The 20751-nt window shown below is 41.3% G+C and overlaps 2 protein-coding genes across 3 annotated transcripts in view; one reads left to right on the forward strand and one right to left on the reverse strand.

Annotated features, from left to right (window-relative positions):
- Positions 1-78, reverse strand: part of lrrc49 (leucine rich repeat containing 49) — a 37483-nt gene extending 37405 nt beyond the window's left edge. The window contains exon 1 of the mRNA XM_078258161.1: positions 1-78. This exon is cut by the window's left edge and continues 209 nt beyond it. The gene's annotated coding sequence lies outside the window, so the exon portion shown is untranslated.
- Positions 79-10648: 10570 nt separating this feature from the next.
- larp6a (La ribonucleoprotein 6, translational regulator a) lies at positions 10649-17116 on the forward strand. Of its 2 annotated transcripts, XM_078253412.1 has the most exons (3): positions 10649-11442; positions 13191-13389; positions 15135-17116. In XM_078253412.1, exons 1-3 carry the CDS (start codon positions 10664-10666, stop codon positions 16230-16232), a joined length of 2076 nt encoding a protein of 691 aa, XP_078109538.1. In that variant the 5' UTR covers positions 10649-10663; the 3' UTR covers positions 16233-17116. The 2 variants fall into 2 exon arrangements, with proteins under 2 accessions (XP_078109538.1, XP_078109546.1); XM_078253420.1 differs by lacking the exon at positions 13191-13389 and having other exon boundaries at positions 11354-11442.
- Positions 17117-20751: the final 3635 nt, after the last annotated feature.

Consider the following 20751-nt stretch of genomic DNA (forward strand, 5'->3'; position numbering starts at 1 on the left):
TAGAGCTAGCTAAGGTTTGTTGTTCCAAAAACCGATATCCATCTATAACGTTAGCTAGCTAGCTTAACAGGCACAACAAACTTCCTCGGAGACAAGCACTGTTGCCATGGCAACGACGGTTGCTTGGTTACACTCACTTCCCGTGTCACTAAAAAGCACTCCGCAGGGAAACTAGTCCTGAAATAATAGTTTCTTTAGTTAAAGTTCTATTATTACCTAATATTGCAACGTTGCCTAAAAGAAACCTGTGTCACAATATTATTATATTGTCAGGGCTCTCAAGTTTTGAAGACAGGCAAGAGTGACATTCTAACCCCCCCTGTCAGGGGGTCAAAGAGGGGGGGCGGGTTGGACGGATCGCGGGAATGGGGGTGTTTATTATTATTAGTGTTTTTGTTTTTGTTATTAATAATTGCTCAGACTTGCAGAAGAAAAGATTTGACGCATGGCACTGACATTTCAACCAAATACAAAGTATTTATTCCATTACCGCATGGTGAGTGCAGCGGTGGGTCATTTCCTGCATTCTGGTGAATTTGTATGTACCTATTTCTACCTTTTTCTGAATCAATTTATGCTGGAAATATCTTTATGTAAAGGGAAACATAGATTATAAATATTTAAAAAACAATGGAATATATTGCAATAAGGCTCTCAGGCATTCTGTATTGCTTTCAACTATTTATTCTCCTGTAGATCGACTTTTCTAATTATATCTGAGTCAGCACACATGTAGCCTAGCATCATTTACTCTTCCCTTCTCTTTTGCATCTTTTGTTGAGGAAGTAACCTCCTTAAATGTGCATATGACAATTCACCTCAATGATACATTCATTCATTTTAATTTATTAATGAACCCCTGGACTGTAATATTGTTAAGTTTGAGCAAGATTTCTGCTCATGTTCAAAGTCATGATATTTTGAGAAAAATAAAGTTATAATAGTCACTATATTTCAGAAAATAATCTACCTGCACCATAGTCTGCTGTGCATTACGTGATTGCTCTGCTGATACGGTAAATCTCAGACCGTCTTATTGTGTTCACATTGTGTATATTCCAAATAAATGTGTCAAAATATGACACACAGCAATGAGGCCAGGCAAGCAGGTAGTAGCCTATCTAACAAGAGCACTGGTTGTTTATCTTGTTCTCTAAGCTGTCAAATGTAGTCTGCTGTATGGACTGTAGTAGTGCTTGCATAATGTACAGAGAGTAGCAGAACCGGGGTCAGAAGGGGCACAGCTCATATTAACACATATTAAGACATTGTTTTTGTTGTTATTTTACATCACACTAAATATAGCCTACTTCTCAAATAAACAGGTCAGAGGTATCAACCACTCACACATGCCCACCAAGAGTACACCTGTACAAAATAGCCTAAGTAAACACTATCCTCTGCTATGGTCAGTGACATGTTCCTTTTAAATGTGGGTGCAGTCATGGCATCACAGATGAACTTGAGTTTTGGAATAAAATTAGATAGGCATATGAGCAAATTTGTTGTGTTTTAGCAGAGTCGCCAGGAGACTGGCAAGTTGATTTCCCGATCCTGATGAGGAACTCGCAGCCATGCCATCCCCGTCCAAAGTCATCATATAAAGCACTATTAATATATGAAAAATTGACAATTCAGCATTCATTTTGCAGCGCTGTCGGAGAGGCAACTGGAGAGGCCAGCGCCTTCACAAAAAAAAAAAATATAGAAAAACAAAACAAACAAAAAACAGTAACACTAGTAGGTAACACCACAAAACATTGAAGTAAGCTGTATGACAAAAAAGTACTATCTTTGCACAGACGCAAATTACACATAATAGTATTGCGTGCACTTTTTCCATTCTAATTCTAAACACAATTAAAACAAAACACCTGAAAAAGCAAGCAATTACTTGTACCTGCACATGTGAACATTTCATTTTGACTTGGTTTTCTATTTCTTACTACGGGTAAAATTTATGTAATGCTGAGGAAAAAGATTGCTTTGATTATGACCACAAGGACATTGACAAAAACCCTGAAGTCATTACAGGAAAAGGCACAGGTGCAAGAAATAACACTAATGATGGCTCTGTTCCAGGTGTGTCAGTAAACCATGACAGTTGAGTCACTTGCATTTCTCAGATATCTTAGGTTTATTATATGCTGATTCTTTATTCTTGCCAAAAGCCTCCTGTTCCTCCATCTCAAAATCTACCCTGACTGAGATTCTTGGTGCATTTGACTGTAGGTTAATCCAAAAAATCTATTTTGTAGATGTTGGATCATAGACCAATACTTTTCAGAGTATGCTTATACCTATTTTATATCCTATATACTTATATATCTATTCTACAAATTACATTTGCTGCCGCTAGGGTGCGTCTAGATTTCTAGGCTACAGCAAAGGCACAGGTGTTCCTAATTAGATTGTAATCATTCATGGTTACACCTGTGTTTGACAAGTCAAAATGTGAGAAAAAAGTATTTACGAAAATATATACTTCATAAAGTGGCCAAGAGGTAAAGGTTTTACATTGTAAAAAGTGAGATTTCCATGTCTTTTTTTTGTATTCGTAAGCAGGTCGAGGTGTTATATGAGTACTGTGAAAGTATCAAATCTGCTCAATCCACAGAGAAATGCACACAGCCCGTATTCAGAAGCGGTGCCTTTAAACGAGCCGTCAGGACTTCCATACGGGTGTGGGGTAGAAAGTGCCGCTAAATGCCATTATAGCATGGATGTATTATAAGACCGTTATAGTCATTCCCTGGCTGCAATGATGGTGCAGAGACTCTGAGAGCGCAGATGCAAAAGACCGGGACACGCTAACCAATCAGAGCAGACCATGCTTTTTCAGGAGGAGGGCTTAAAGAGCCAGGCACTATTTATTCAGAGCATTTCAGACTGGTTGAATACAGGTATATTCAGACAAACAGTTTGAATAGCTATGTTACTGTAAATAAACTTATTTATAAACTTATTTGGACCCTGTTTTTATCCACAGTTTTGATGCTCTTTCTTTGCTTTATTTACAATACAGTTCATGGTGCTGCCCATTTAATCTCAGTTAGTAACACCACAGAACACCAAATGTGATAAAGTAAATTGTGCTGTGTATTTTCAGCCTTTTTATACTCTGGCAGTAATGAGCGGTTGCTCAGAGAACACAAGTCCAGATTGATCAAAGGGACTTCCCACACACTGCCTGTCACAATCTATTCATGAAGCACAGGCTGACACATATTATGGGAGGGGATGATCAGCAACAGTTTGTATGACAGGCCATATTGAAAAAGGTACAGAGTAGATTCCAGTTATGTATGGATCAACGTATGTAGGTTTGGATACATGCAGTGAAAATGAGATTAATGAGATTTGTTCTTAAACCTGGATATAGGGACTCTCGAAAACTATACCAAAGTGATATATATATATATTTTGTTGGTTGTTACAAAAACCACAGCTTTCTTATCATAGAAAATGCAAAAATATACACAGTGTTATTGTACCAGCAGTGCTGATTTGTTGGCAGGAGCACTGTGACACTGTCACTGACAGAAGACTTGTAGATGTAGAAACAGAAACATTATTTGCAAACATGCTCTCAAAAAAAATAATATTAAAGCAGAATTACAGTAATAGGTGATAAAATAAAGACATACGCTGACTGTGGCTTCACACAATGTACACAGATCTGTAGTTTTCTACCAGTGATTGTGTGCATGTGTGTGTGTGTTTGTGTGTGTGTGTGTGTGTGTGTGTGTGTGAGAGAGAGAGAGAGAGAGAGAGAGAGAGAGAGAGAGAGAGAGAGAGAGAGAGAGAGAGAGATTCTTATACTAGTTTATCCAGAGCAACTGGAAGGATTTTTGCCATGCGCAGTCAGAGAAAAGAAATTGATGACTTACCATCTCCGGGTTCATGATTTCAAGCTTCAGTTCATTATTTATGTAACACCCTGTGTATAAGAGTCCTAAACTATGAGAAACCCGGATGGTTGTGTGACGTTCAGTGTGTTTCGTATAGTGTTGCGCTCACATTGTCAACACTAACCCACTTCTCCAGTAACCTGGAGTCTACATGATGTGTTTAATAAGCCAAAGATGTGTGATATGATTAGCCTACAGAAGACATAATATATCAGCAGCACGAAGAGAAGGGAAATTAAAAGACTTTGTTGCTTTACACTTATTTTTATTTGTATTAATGTAATGCAATATTTCTCTTTATTTTAAATTGATGACATCTGTGGTCATTAGTGGGAATGCTGATTCAGCAGCATTCCAACTATTGTTATTCGGTTCTTTATTTTTCTGCTTCTGCTTCTTCTTATTATTCCGTACGTTTTTTGGCTCTCCGTAACTTCTGCATACATTCAGCTATTAAAACCATTCAACTTTTAAAATCTTCAGCTCTTTCAGCTAATGATGGGACTTCTTCAACTTTTTTTCTACTATTTATACTTTTTTTTTAAATTAAGCTTTTAAACATTTTATTTTAACATTAAAGTCAATGAGAGCAAGCTTCTAATCCTTCAAATCCTCTTCTGCTTCAAAATGTATCTCCTCCTACATTCTTTCACCTACAGAAGTGATTCAAACTTTGAAACCATTCACAAAATATCCAAGTATTCGGGGTGTACTCAGTGTTTTGATATCTTTTACAGTTTTTGTAAAAAAGCTATTTAAGTTTAGTGTACATTTCAGGAAATGTTAGAGTGTGGAGCTTCGAAAAAATGATCTTTGTCCTTGCTCTATAAACTGCTCTCACACCCACAATTTTTACTTGTCATACACAATTTATACATCATAACGTAGGTATTTTTGTCTAGTTTCCGCCTATGTGCTCAGTTATGCGATATGACTTATACTTTTGGCTCAGTGAGCTTCCAAATGACAACAGTTCCAAATCTTCTTCCATTCGCTCCCCTGTTAAAAAGATCCTTTACATTTCAGAGCGAAATGCAGAGCGAACCACTTTTTTAAAACACTGATATGCCCACATTTTTAAGTTTATCCATATTAATTTTATATGATTACGTTCAGAAAGGCCTTGTGGTGCTCAAGATGAGGTCATCTGACTGATAACACTTTTAGCAGACTGAGCCTTTATTTGAGAGCTCAATCTCAGTGTATCTGAATAGCTGCAGTGTGCCATATTAACAGCAGGTGCTGCGGTCGTTAGCTGATCAAAGAGATCTCATCACAGAGATCAAAGGGCGTTTAGACACGGGTCATTAGTAGCCATGACAACACTTTCACAGACAGTCAACTTGAATACTACAGGCAGTAATATGAACATTAGTCTATATCCTTTGCGTTCCACTACTGTCTGTCTGTCATTCTGTCTGTCTGTCTCCCTCCTTATCTGTCTGTGTCTCCCTCCCTCCCTCCTTCTCTGTCTCTGTCTCTCCCTCCCTCCTTCTCTGTCTCCCTCCCTCCCTCCCTCCTCTGTCTTTGTCTTTGTCTCCCTCCCCCTCTCCTTCTCTGTCTCCCTCCCTCCCTCCCTCTGTCTCTGTCTCCATCCATCCCTCCCTCCCTCTCTCTCTCTCTTTCTCTTTCTCTATTCCTCCCTCCCTCTTTCTCTTTCTCTTTTCTCGGTCTCTCCTCCCTCCTCTGTCTCTCCCTCCCTCACTCAATTTTTCTCTGTCTCTGTCTCCATCTCCCTCCCTCCATCCATCCTTCTCTGTCTGTGTCTTTGTCCACCTCCCTCCCTCTCTGTCTCTCTGTCCCTCTCTCTCTCTCTCTCTCTCTCTCTCTCTCCCCCTCCCTCCAGGGTCATTTGTGATTTCATCCATGTATATATCCTTGCTTCTTTTCAGGCAATATATTCACCTCTCAGCTCTTTAGGGTCATGCTTGTTTGTTCTACGCAATGGATATGGCTGATAATAATACAAAGTATTTATACTTTAAGCCTTTTTAGTTAATTTATTGGAACTTCCACTTTTGACGGTATTACAGTTCAGCTTCCAGCTTTTATAGAAATGTTTTTCGACTGTTAGCTTATTAAGGTAATGCAGTTCAGCTTCCAACTGACACTTTTACATTTCAAATTCCAAGTTTTTCAGCAGTGCAGTGCAAACCATTTGAGATTTTTCAAACATTTTTTTTTGATTTCTGCATTTTAATACATGTTTCTCATAGCATTTGTAAGTCTTCCATACTTAATAGATAAATTCAGAACTCACAATGTTTAACATCGATGGCATCGTTGAACTTTTAAAGCCAACAATTCAGTTTGGCGTCAGCTTTTAACTTTTTAAGGAAATTCATACTTATTAAAACGATTTAAACTTTTTCAACTATTATCACTACTTTAACTTCTTCTTACGGATTTAAGCTATTCATCCAGTTTAGCTTTAGCAATTCAGCGATTCAGCATTCCCACGCATTTTCTGCAGGAAATGCATTTTCTAGTTACAAATTCACATGCCTAAACAGCCCTCTGTTTGAAGTGATAGCTGCAAGAGGTGGAGTTGCAAACGTTTCCTCACAGCTTCACAACCTTGTGCCTCATTCAGCAATATCTTAAGTTTTCTCTTAAATATGTTCTTAAGAAAGTCCTTAAGAAAAGTCTACGTCGGATTCATGACGTGTTCTTAAACAGCAGAATTGTTCGCACCTGTGTTCTTATGATTGATGAATCCCACGTCTTCTTAACTGAAAGCGCGTGCCAGTTGTTCCTAATTAGCATAGGAAAACGCCCCGCTCCCGCAAATTCCCATATAAGGACATGACACTTCCTGTGCGCCTCCTGGGAAGCGGGAGACCGACTTGTAGGCTACATTGCAGTGGTGAGGGAAGTACTGAATCTCAGTACTTAAGTAAAAGTACAAATAACCAGAGACATATTTACTTTAGTAAAAGCAGAAGATGTCCACTAGCCTACCACAAACATGGCCTGACTTTTAAAAGAAGTTCCTATCCTAACCAGCATAACACAGAAATAGGATATGTTGTTAGAATCGGAATGAGGTTGGTTTTAATCATGGATGTATTTTAAGACGATTTTATTTCCTTTAACCATGCAAGTATCTAAGCAAATAAAGTGTGTGAAGCAGCGAAAATTGAGAGATGTGAAGAGGTCCAGCCAAATAAATAAGATATGAACGCGTCTTACGCTGCCTGGCGGAGGATTAAACGACGCTGTGGAGAGAAATAGATGGCAACTAAGATTTAAAAACGGGAATAATTAAAAAACAAACATTTTTACTTTTGCCGGAGGCTGTATTACCGAGGCTCTGGAGCACCGGAGCCGACTTGGAAGCCGATAAAGGAGCGGCGGTGCCCCATATAGTATCTATGGCAACCAAACTTCACTGGTGAGACAAACGTGACGGTCAGGAAGACGTTTTGGCAGGGGGAAAAACTGATCAGAACATGTAACGGAACGTTGTAGAGATGTAGTGGAGTAGAAAGTATAGATAATTGCTGCAAAATGTAACGTAACAAGTAAAAGCCACTCCATTTTGGCCCTATAAATAGCGCGATCAATCACCAAGTAACGCAGGATTTAATCAGTGTAATTGCTGATGTAAATTGCAGTGTTAGTGTTTCTTTGCATATTATGTTTTCGATTATCATTTCAACAAATGATCAGAAATACATTACAGTACACTACTATCATTATAAACAACTGTAGAATTAAATAAAATGCAGTAACCAATTATTTGGAGCAAATTGTCCTTACTCAAATGTGCGTAAGAGTGCTCGTAGAATTCGTTCTTTGCTAAGAACAAATCCAAGATAAGAAAACATTAGTGAATGTCAGAATCTCCGTAAAAAGTGTGTAAGTGGGGTTTAAGAACACATTTCTTCGTAAGAACGGTTGGTGAATGAGCCCCCCCATCATTTGCTGTAGCCTACATCTCAAAAATGGCATTAAGAAACAGGCAGGAAAGGGGATCACGGATTGGTTGCCAAGGTCCCTGTCATTTGCCATGTCACACCGTATCAATAATATCAAGCTTTGCAAAGACAATTTTTTGCAGTAGGAAACAAGAGTCCAGTTATGCTAGTGGCTATTTGAGGCTGTGCTTATGCACAGCAATGCTTGGAACTAAATGCTACCATCACCATGCTGATGTTTAGCAGGTATAATGTTTACTATGTTCACTATCTTAGTTTGGCGTGTTGGCATGCTAACATTTGCTTATTAGCACTAAACAATACAAGTAGGCTACAGCTGAGGCTGATGGTCATTAGGCAAACCATGCTATAGTTGTGAAGACATTTTCAGTCAAAGCACAAATGTCAACCTCATGGTGGTGCTAGAGGAAAAGTCAGTAGATCACCAGTCAAAAAAATCATCCACTGGGAACCATCAATGTTTGTACTCAATGTTGTGACAATCCATCTAATAGTTGTTGAGATATTTCAGTCAGTGGTGGACCAAACATTGACCGGATAGTTGTGAGCAGGGAATGATGTAGCATTATTGATCTCAGCATTTGAGATATTATAATTAATTTACTTTTAGTACTACCAGTAGATCAATACATATTAATTTAATGTGGCTGCATTTGTCTTCTGAAAATAAGAGGTCGTATACATCTACTGCAGTCAAACACTACATGAGGTAATGTCAGGCATACGTTTTGTAAAGACTGTCAGACTTCCAGGTCATAAGATATAGACATACTCAGTCAAAGCCAATAAGATTCAAGAGACTTCAATTCCACTGACTGTTACCAGAGTTGTATCAACAGGATCACATCACAGTCTAATAAATTAAGAGCAGTCATGTTTATTTAAATAAACTAATATACAATGTTCCAAGCCCTACTGGCACCATGCAAAGTAACAAAACTCCTAAAAGGCATATAAGGGACAAGAAAAAGGAAAAGTCCTCTAAAGAAGAATACTTAGCAGAGGCAATTCAAAGAGGGATTCTCCTTGTAGGTTTGGTGATGCAATTGGAAGTGGGAAAACGGTAATTATGAAAATGAACAAGCGTTAAGGTGCAAATTACAAGAATGCCTGGAGAGAGATTTATTTTTAGCTTATTTTTAGCTTATTAGAACACCAACATGTAATTAGTTTCAATACACTACCCCTGTAATGCATACTGTTTTCGTGAAGTTCGTCTTATTTAGTTTTTGTCGAGAACACGTAGAGAGGTGTTGATTGAACTCTGGAGGCTGTAGTTTGTGGTGCTGCTGAATTGTATTACATTATACATTATTGTATTGTATATGAAAGGGGCCTCTGTTTTTTGTTCACCTCTAGTGACATATAAATAAGGGTGGACAAAATATCAGACGCGTCTTTCACATTTACACATTTTTGTGGATTGTTTTGTACACATTGTTGTTGAAAGAGTCCTAAAGGTGGCCATCTACGTCAAACTGGGACAACCATGCCTAAAAAGAGGAAGTGATCTGCAACACAACCTACAGGTTCTTATTAACAATGCCATCCTGGCATCACTTCCTGGACAGTTTGTTTCACAGTTTCACAACCATTTTATTCTGTTGGTTCAGGAATTTTCTAGAAATTGGTGTAAATGTAATTAAACAAGTCGGAATAAGAAAAGATTCTAGAACATGTACTTATTTGAATGGGAAACAGTTGAAATGATCCTGCTGGCAGACTCTGTCACTTCTTCTGGGGAAATAAATCCTCAATCATAAACTGAATGGCTCAGATTATTTTTCCTCACCCCTTCCTCCCTCTTTCTCACACTTATTCTCAATCTATCTCTCCCCCCCCCCCCCACCATGTTGCATTGTACATAAACTGGAGCACTGTATGGCATGTGGTGCAGAGAATGAGTCAGACTGCCCACCAGCTGTGAGCGTAGCTTGCCAGTGGGGAGGAGTAAAGATATTTCATGCAGGGCAGGCAACAGCCAACAACATTGGTGTGGGTGATTTACAGGGCTATCAGGATGGAGGCCAACAACAAGCTACGGAAATGGACTCGAGGTACAGCATGCAGAGACACATTTAGATGACTGTAATAAAAATGCTCTCACGGAACACCTACACTTTTGTGCTACAAATCACCATCATTGAAACCAGTGATCCTGGAAATGAACTCTGGGCCCCCACGCCTACTTTTGGAGGTCCCAGTGGATCTCTAAGACAAAATAATAATAATAATAATAATCATCATCATAGTTCTATACTTTTATTTTAGTGAGGTTTCACTGGTTCACTGGTAGTTTGAGGAAGGCTTTAAAACAGAATGTAGACCATTGTGTTGGGAGGTTAATACAACAGGAAATATGACAGAACCGTTTAATTAATACAATAAGAAAAACGGAATACAATGTTGTTAAAACTTTATTGATTTTGTAATTTCTTTGATGGGTAAGTGGGGGGGTGGCACTCATAACTATTTAAAAAAAAATGCTGGCGTTTAATGGTATCATTTTGCAAATCTCTGATTTCAATTAATTCCATAAATATCTGCTACACTATTGTGTTCCCTTTCCTTCAGGCACATACACCACATGCCTTATGCGTGCAACCAGACGCTGAGAGCCTATTATCCAATTAGCGGCGTTAGACAAAGGGTCGTCCTTGACACGGGCAATTCCCCAATTAGAGAGGAACACGTGAATTCGCTCACCTACTTATGGCCACGTAAACGGGCGTTCGTATCTTCACATTAAAAGACAACACTGTCTGTGCGTAGGCCTACAAAATCTGTGTATGAAAAAAAAGCGAGAGGAATATGCACGCCTTGGTGAACGCCTTCATGCGCTGCCTCTCCTTCCTCTTGCCTCCCTCTTGGCTTTGTGTCAGTTTTTGCTTGTGGGTTGGGAATGAGTGCGAAGAGACGCTGCCACGGCCCAATCCCAGAGCACGTTTCAAAAGCAGAAAGCCTCTTACATATGAGGAAGTAGCAGCACTAGCAGCAGCAGCAGTAGAAGCCCAAGGAGGCTCCAGTCCGTCGGTCTCACCAGGTCCAGGCTGCGTCTCGCTGGCTGCTACAAGCCCCTCTGCTCCTCAGGGCCCTCTGTCGGGTCGGATCTGGATCGGGGGTCTTTGGCGAGCCGTGGAGCGCGTCTTCGGAGCCCCTTGGGTCTTTCTCCGCCATCACTGGTGCCCGGAGAAGCGTCGAGCAGCTTTACGCGCCCCGTATCCTGTCTGTGCCTTCGAGTCAAGCGAGATTAAAAGCTTCCAGGGAGGCGGTGCTGGTGCTGCTGCTGCTGCAACCGTGGAAGGTAAGGGAGCAGGGGGGAGCACCTTGACTTGTTCGAGGAACATGAGTGGGTCCGTGGGGAGCCCCAACCCGAACCCAGCGGAGTGCGTCTTCGTTGCGTCAGTGGTGCACGGCATCGATGAGGTAATCACCGTGGATCAGCACACTCAGGAGATGGGGACGGTGACGATAACAGTGGCCATTCAAGCAGCGGAGGACGAGGAGCCCGAGGAACTGTCATCCAATAATATTGACTTCCTCGGAGGCAGTTGTAGTGAGGACGAATTCGGAAGACATGACAAATCAAGGTTTGAGTTATTTGCTACTCTAAGTCAATTGTCTTAGTCAGTGATGCCTGTGTGGTAACAACAGGTTAACTGTAAATGTAAGTCAATTAGGCTCTCATCATTTGGTAAATGGTATTAAAATTAGTTTTGTCCATAACTGTGAGTGAAGTGTATTCCCCTGCAGACTAGGTTCAGTAAGGTTGGAGAGTGAATGAAACGTTTTCCTGATGTCGAGGACAGTGGAACAGTACAGGTAGCCTCTTTCTGCGTCGGATTGGCCCGTAACTTCAGTGGGTGGGCTCCCAGCACATGCAGCGTGGGTACAATTGGGATTGTTTCACTGGGGAAGAAGAAGAGATATGTAGAAATATGCTGCATAAATGGAACTAGGGTCTATAACGCCCTGTATGACAGTGACAACAAAAGACGGTGAACAACATCACAATGTGCGAGGAACACAAGACTCCCAATTGGGAGTTGTAAATCCTCACACACCTACTTGTGGGATATTATTGCCATCTCCCAGGTGGAGTAGTGGCGAAGTGTTTATAACCACCTGTAGGCAGCACCAGTGCTGTACAGCCAGACACCTTTTTAGAGATAAAGAATGGCACCTTCACTTTAATCTAATTCCCCTGCGTCATGACCTGCTATTTTTATCCTCTGGCCTATAGCCTATGTTCCCTACTCGGACTGCATGCGCAAAGAATGAGTCGGTGATTAAAAAGGCCAAGGGGGAAAATAAATCGCTCAGTCCAACCAATCCTTTCAGTTCTCCTGTGGGTCACACCTTAATGACACTCTGGCACAGACCTGTGCTTTGTGGCCCGTTTTTTCCACACACAATGTATTTTAAGATCACTAAACATCTGTTTGGAACTGATAGAGGAAAGTGCAGATTGTCAACTGTTTTTAGGCTGTTTTAAATCTGTTACTGCAAAATTCCTCCAGAGATTACAGGGCACTACCTAAAAGTGACTTGAAAGTGAACTTCATTCACATATACGAAATAAAAGATATATCCAGTATCCCTTACATTTCCGCTGTATTAACTTTAGTTCACATATTTAAATGATCTTGTATGTGTTGACGGTGACAGTTTTCTCTTCTAAAAACTCAGCTCGTGGTTTTCTTTATCTGAAGTCCTGCAGAAGCAGTGGGCTTGTGCCAGCTGTGTGGTCAGCCGGCTGGGAAAATGTTGACTTGAGGGTGTGCACGGCGGGAAGTAAAGGCAGGGAGGAGGTGATGAGTCATCCACAAAATTTCATTCAGACCCTCACTCTTAAGTCAAGGCTACCTGACTGTGCTGCTTCAGTTACATTCAGGCGTCTGACTGAAATCATATTGTGCCTAAAAGCCTCGGCTATGCAGTTTTGGTACCAGTTATTGGTGTGAAGTTGATTTGCTGAGCCACCATATTCTGCGTGGGAGGGAGAGCCTGTGACTCTATGCCCTACAGATGGAGAGGTCTTGGTAGTTTCAGGATTGGTGGGGCACGGGTGTCGAGGTCTGGCACTGAGGCGTGGGGACTATTGCTGAAGACGCAGCTTGTCAACTGCTGCGAGGAAAATTACAGAAGGAAATGGCAGAATGGGGATGCATTACTGTCAACAACTTGTGAGCCACTGGCTTAACGTATTAATGAAGGTGAAATGTGTAACAGTTGCAGAGATGTGAACAGTTTAGGATATGAAGCATTCTGCTGTTTCAGTGATGTACTGGAGAAGCTTCTCTGCTGACCATGATGCATGTTGTCTTCCCACACACAGTGGTGCGGGGACCAGTGGAGGGGAGTTGGAGGAGGAGAGCTGGCAGCCCCCAGATTCCGAGCTCATCCAGAAGTTAGTTGCTCAGATTGAGTACTACCTGTCCGATGAGAACCTGGAGCATGATGCCTTTCTGCTCAAACATGTCAGACGCAACAAACTGGGGTTTGTCAGCGTCAAGTTGCTCACGTCGTTCAAAAAGGTAACCGTGGCTGCAAAGCACTTTGGAACAAAGGTATTGTCTGGAAACGCGGTAAATAACTGGAATTACTTGTCCTGATAAGGCTGGAAATTACACACAGTGCCTTTGCTATAATTGGCTAATGCATAGTGTACATACCACATGCTATAGTACTAGTAGTACTAGCCCAAAGGTGACTCATTATGTGCTTTGTTATGTTAAAGGAATAGTTCAGACGTTTTTCAAATGGGGTTGTAGGAGGTACTTATCCATAGTCAGTGTATTACCTACGCCCGCAGTTTGGAGTCTTGAAACGGAAGCTAAGCAATGCACTGCTGTGGACGGCAGCAGCTTAATGTATTTTAGCCAACTAAAAAGAAAAAGGGGGGCCCACCTAAAGAGAAAATCAATAGTGAATGCTATATTTTAGAATATTTTCACCTTTACCTTGCCATCAGACAGCCCTTTCCGACAGGGAGCTAAAGCTGTTATATCCATCTATGCTCTCTACAAAGCCACCAGACTCCTTTTTTTAACAAAACTGTTTTTTTCCCCCCGCAGAACACGGGAGTTGCTGGCCTACCGCTGCCACGATTGGTTAGTGTTATGGTGTGACTTTGGTGTTTTTTTTAAAGGGTTAGTTTGGATTCACCGTCGCACAATAACAAAAACTAACTAACCGATCAAGGCAGCGATAGACCAGCAACAGTACAAGGTAAAATGACTGTTTTTGTTAAAGTAGTCTGGTGGCTTTCAAGAAAGCATAGATGTAGGCTATATAACGGCTTCCATTACCCTTGGGAATGGGCCGTTTGATGGCAAGGTAAAGTGGTGAAAATATTTTTAAATATTTCTTTTATATAAACATTTTACAGTGGGCCTTTTTTAAGTGTTTTTTTTGGCTGCTGCCCCCACAGCAGTACATTATCTTCCGTGCTGGTACTGCTGCCTGCTTCTCCAAACTGGGGGGGCGTGCCAACTGCCATCTACTGTACGTAACGCACTGACTATGGACAAGTACCTCATGCAACCCAACTTAAAGAAATCAAAACTGTCCCTTCAATATCCCTGAGCTGATAGTCAACTCAATTAAAATGTTTAGGCACATTCTACATACTAGATATTGTAACACTGCCAAAATGTACAAATTAAGGTAAAGCAAGGCTGAGAAGAAGGTTAAAATGGGAACCTGTGTAAAGCTTTTTCCATTTTTAATTTCCAATGATGTACAGGCTCGTGTGAATTTGAATAGCAATGACTGATGTTTCTAGTGTCAAGATGACTAGCTGTTGGGGATGCAATTATATTCTCACATTGATTCACAACAGCTGGTGCTACATTAGGCCTATGCATGCAGATTTGCTGGGTTGTTGGTGTTTTTTTGTTTTTTTTAATTTGTTTATGCCGCAAGTGATCGGAGTCCCCATGCACATGCTCATTTATAATATAAACAATGATTCACATATGAGCTTAATGACACTGAGGTGATGCATTTTAAACCTGAGCAAATTATACAGTGAATTGGGTAATGCAGTGAAGCCAGGATGATTATTGATTTCAGGACGTATGACTGAAAGGAAGGCAGTACACACTGCTGATCAACCTTGCTGACAGGCTTAAGTTATTGTTTAACCAATTATCTTAACTAAAGCTTCATAACTCTCTGAGAAGCAGTTTTACGGCTCAATAAATCAACTAATTGTTATGAGATGGCCCTCTTAAACTTGGCATCCCACCCATGTAACGCAAGCATTGTTTTTTTGCAGGTGAAACACTTGACTCGTGACTGGAGAACAACTGCTTATGCTCTGAGGCACTCGAAGATACTTGAGCTGAACGATGAGGGGCGTAAGGTGCGGCGCAAATCTGCAGTGCCAGTCTTTGCCAGTGAGTCGTTGCCTAGCCGCATGCTGCTGTTAAGTGATTTGCAGAGCTGGCCGGAGCTGGCGGCTCTCGCTAAGGATAATGGAGGCAGTGAGGGAGGAGCCACTCAGCAGGAGCAGCTGATGAAGCTGTTGCTGAAGGAGTTCGGAACGTACGGCGCCATCGCCTCTGTAAGGGTCCTGAAGCCCGGGAAGGACCTGCCGGCTGACCTGAAGAGGCTGAGCGGCCGCTACACTCAGCTGGGCACTGAGGAGTGTGCGATTGTGGAGTTTGAGGAGGTGGAGGCGGCTGTCAAAGCCAATGAAGCTGTGGGGAGTGAGGATGGAGGGGCCGGTTCGCTGGGGTTGAAAGTAGTCCTGATTGGCACCAAGCCGCCTAAGAAGAAGGTACCGAAAGAACGACCGCGTGAAGAAGGAGGGATGCGCAAAAGTCGCTCACTCAACAGCAGAGTACGAGAGCTTCAGTACCACGGGGACGACTCGGCCTGCAGCTCCTCAGACACTGAGAGCAACCCTACATCCCCTAGGCTGGCCAGAAAGTCCCAGTCCTGCAACAAGCTCAGCCCCACCACTGCAGGCATCAACATCCAGAACAATCACCTTAGTCCTGGTATGTCCCCGCGTAACAGTCCCTGGTCTAGCCCCCGTGCCAGCCCCTGTCCTCAACGCAAATCTCCACATTCCCACAAGTCTCCCTTAGCCAGCGAGGGCAGACTGAGCCCTGAGGCTGGGCGTCGCTGGGCAGACTACTCCTCAGACAGTAGCCTCACCCCTTCAGGGAGCCCGTGGGTTCAGCGGCGCAAGCAGGTGGCGTCTCAGGAGAGCAGTCCCGTGGGCAGCCCGATGCTGGGTAGAAAGATCCAAAATGCTGATGGCCTGCCGCCAGGCGTAATGAGGCTGCCAAGGGGTCCTGACGGAACCCGCGGCTTTCACTGTGTCTCTATTGCTGAGAGGGGAAAGAGTGCTGCTACTCAGACTTGATATGTGGAGCATTCTTAGGCACTCCTTATCCCCCAGGGGAAGAAAAATGATATATTGGAAATCTGAGCTGTTCTCGGCCGTGTCGCCCAGTCCCCACCCCACATTTGAGACTGTGTAGATATGTTTTTGTTGAGTGCATCAGTTTTCAGTCTTTTGTTATATTTTTATACAACATTTTGAGTTACCATGGTAACATTAGTGATTTACTAATGGGAATTTGAGTGACTGTTAATTGATATTACTTTGAAATGGACCATGTCACCGCCATTGCTGTCTAAACTTGTTCTACATGGGGTGGGTTGGAGAGGGAATTCCACTTTTTGTTTTTGTTTTTTTATTGATTTTTTTATTGAAGTGTCCTGTCTTGTGTGTAAAAGCTCACAACATTGTACGTGGATGGTGTATAAATGTGTAAGTTGTGTAAGTGGCATAGGCACATGGACTTATTAGAAATATCCCCATATGCCTTTTTCTGTGTCTACTGTGATTTCCAATTTGTTTACATATTTAAACTGAGGCCATAATCGCTCCACCGCCATAAAGTTTGGACACTTAAAATCTGGAAATTATCCTTTTTTAGTTTTTTATTTTGCCTTTTCTTAATTTCAGTATTTTCAGTATGCTTTGGCACTTAGTTGGGAAGGTTGTCTTCTGTCCTTGTAAATGTTAATTAGTTGGACAGGTAGCTGCTTTATTTATTGTTTTTAGCTTTATTTTTATTTGTTTCTTGGCATCTGTTTCCATCGGTCTAAGCTCACAGTGAGGTTTGAGGGATGTTCAGGTCAGGCAGAAAAAAAATGCCCTTATGTTCTTGCCGATACATCTGAGCTGGGGTATTTGTACAGTGCAATTCCTATTGTACAAATAAATCACTAAAATTGCAATTAGTCTGACTTTCTCTTTTTGTTTGTGGCACATTTTGGTGGGTGGTTGATGATATTATGACCAAACAATGATCCAATCCTATTTTCTATTTCAATATGTAAGAACGATTTAAGTGAGATATTGTTGCTGTGCCAAGACTGCAGAAGCGGCTCGACACTTGACAAGCAGAATTGCCACACTGGTGTTTTTTTAAATGGATTGCACAGATGGAAGGATGATGAGAGAGACGATAAATCAACCATCCACAAACATAACATTGACTAAATGTTGGTTAAGTAATTTATCCCATTTGTCTGTATCTTCGAATTTGCACTGCCAAGACATTCACCCCTCGACTTTTCATGTTTTAGTTATACGATGTTGAAAGTGGTGGATTTAATTTGGCTTTTTGACACCGATCAACAGGAAAAACCGGTCATATTTACAAATGATCCAGATTTGACTATAAATGTATAACGCAACATAAACCGTTTCCAGTATTTACCACCTGCAGTCAATATGTAGCAGAGGGACCTTTTTTGACAGCAATTGCAGCTTTGCGTGGATAGGTAGGCACATCCATTGTCCAAGCTCTGTCACGTTGCATAGAGACGGAACAGCAATTTTCAATTTGGGGGTTGGATGGAGGTTTGGATTCTGAATTGGACAGAATTGTTGTTTTGAATACAGTACATTCCTGTCTAGCTTTGGCTTTATGTTTGTGGTTGTTGTCTTGCGGGAAAGTAAGTATTTTGTTGCATTCTGATTAACCTTTCCTTTCATAAGCCTTCTAGGACAATGGTTCCCAAACTTTTTCACATCAAGAACCCCCTGAACTGGGCACCTGGGTAGCTCAGCTGGATGAGCATGCGCCCCATGTACAGAGTCTAAAATGCCCCTCTGCCTAAATTAGACCATGGACCCCCATTTCATCCCAGTGTCCCCCTCAGGATTTTTGCTTTTACATGTTTTATTACAGAAAGTATATGAAACCCATGACCAAAATGGTCATACATTCTATCATTGTGTTACTTATGGTTGGAATTATAGTGAAAATAAACGATTACCCTTTTTGCTGACTCTGTCCCCCAGACCCCACTTTGGGACCACTGTTCTGGGATCTGCTGCAGAGGAGCATCCCCACAGCATGACGCTGCAACCAGGCTATATGCTGCAGGGCGTTGTGTTTCTGCTTATGTGCAGTATTTGATATGCATATCATTTAGTATGTATGGTGACCATGCCTTTTGGCAAACGCTCACCCAGATGTGAACCAGAACCCTGTGGCTTCTTCAGTGTCCATAGACCTCTTGGTGGCTGCTCACTAATGCTCTTCTCACACAAACCTTTTTTAGGACAGCTTTTGAGGATATTTAGTCAAGCAAATTTTCTAATATCCTTCCCCAGGTTGGTACTTTTCAATAGCATTTTCATTGTTCTTTTTTGCCCTGAAAATCACTAACCAGCTGTTGAACTTTTCAGATACAGGTGTATTGATCTTAAAATCACTTGTCATTTCTTGATTACACAAGTGATCTCCACTCAAATATAATATGTTTTTTAAAAACATTACTGGCTGCACTTGTGATGATTTGCATGTCATAGCAAAGGGCATAAGCACATACGCAATCAATTGTTCTAATTTAGATCACATTGTAGAGCTCGGTTTTCACTAATTAAATGGTCCTCTCTGCTAATTACTGTCAACAAAAAAACTCCATTGTGGGTCAATGTTGTGTTACAAAACAAAAATGCCCAAGGGACGTGAATACATTTACAGGCACTATGATTTCTGTCGTGACAGTTGGATGCTTGCAGACTTGTTAGATTTCTGAATTCAAGTGGATGCAGCAGCGTTCTGTTTATGCACTTTTTGTTCAAGATATTATCTCATGTAGGAGTGAATTTAATGGGAGGACACACACCGTTAGACAGCACTGGATACAGAGGGTCAGAACCGATGCTCCAACATCCAGAGCTACAATGGGACCAAGTGGTATTGCGTAAGAGAGGGATGAATAAACATTTGTTCTCCTTTTTGCATGACTAGCGATTAAAAATCTGTAAGTCGTGACTTTATCTGCCTTTGACAGACAACATTTTGGCTCAGCTCCCAATAACTGTTCATTCTAACATTGTGAATAATGACTGTTTGGGATAAGTACCACAAAATTAACTTATTATTCTCACAAGACGAAGTTCTATATAATTACCATTACTCGCAGCAAAAATACCACTCTGGCCATTATTTGTAATTGGGCAGTAGCCATTGATGTATGAATAAACAGCTATTTCATGCATGTCATTTACTCCAGAGATTGTCCAGCTCTGTGTTTGAGCGCAGTATTGTAGAAGTTAGTTGATTTGTCATGTACATTCAGCTTTATGTTATACTAAAGTAGTAGGATATTATTATTTATCAGTTTAAAATGCATGTTCCATATAATAATGATGTATGATTTAAATGCTATACCCAGTGACAGGTAATAGAATACACATAACCACACAGCATGATTCAGACAGCTGACGTCATGCTGAGGCAGTTGGCAGCAACACAATATTTAAGTTACAGGTTTCCAAAAGGTGAAGAACAATTTTCTTCTCGCAGAATATAGGTGAGCATTTCCCATTCCTACTCAAGAGAATATGACACACGCTTGCATCAGTCTGTGGGAGGGAGCTGTAGTGGCTGTGAGTGGGTGGCGACAAATTTGAGGAACTAGAATAAGGGTGGAGTAAACTTACAACAGTCTCGGCAAAGCAGCCAATCAGAAAAGTCAACACAAAAACCAACAACTTACTAGAAAGGAAATGATTTTTTTTTTTTTTTTAACCCTCACATTATGTAACCTGAGGACATGATTTGTTGAATTAAATACAATGTAAAAACTTGACAAAAGATTCCCTGACTGCCTGTCACTCTGTTAATGTTTAACCCCTGCCTCTGTCAATTCGGTGCCTTGCTCAAAAGCCCTTAAACAGTTTAGGGAGTGTTCCTCAGCCGTTAGGTCACCTTCCTGACCCCCCCCCCCCCCCCCCCCCCCTCCTTCTGTCATACGCCTGTGGGTAACACAGGCTTCTGGCACAACTCTGTGTTTAATATGAGGAAAAGCACATATCTGTGAAAATGACCTCAGCTAATAATAGAGGATTCCAATCAGAGGCTGTGAGGGGAACAGCATTCAAATAGATGGCCCAGGCTAATGGCCCCTTGTCCTGCTCAAGTCCCATATTGAGATGATTCTGACCTCTTATTAAAGGATTGAGCAGGTCAGAATAAAAATGATGATTGTGGAACTATGGAAACAATGCTGCTTGTCTATTGCAAATGAACAAAAAGTCATTTAAACTCATTTAAATTCTGCTAATCTGAATTTTAGAATTGAAATGTCTTAGCTTTCAGTATGTGGCTTTTCAACATAAAATTGCTAGTCAAAATTGTGCTTCGTCTCACCAACTGATGGCTTGGTCACTCTTTCTTATGCCTTCAAAATCCAGTTCTCTTTTAGCAAAAACCTGACCAGATTGTGCACTGGAGCAGTACGGCCCCATTAAATGCTAAACATTAAACGAGTGAATGAAATTGTTATGCTGTGGTTCTTGTATATCCACTGACAACCTGTTAGTACTACAAGTACAATTCGATAACCACATA

The sequence above is a fragment of the Sander vitreus genome, chromosome 1, assembly GCF_031162955.1.
Source record: "Sander vitreus isolate 19-12246 chromosome 1, sanVit1, whole genome shotgun sequence".
NCBI lineage: Eukaryota > Metazoa > Chordata > Actinopteri > Perciformes > Percidae > Sander > Sander vitreus.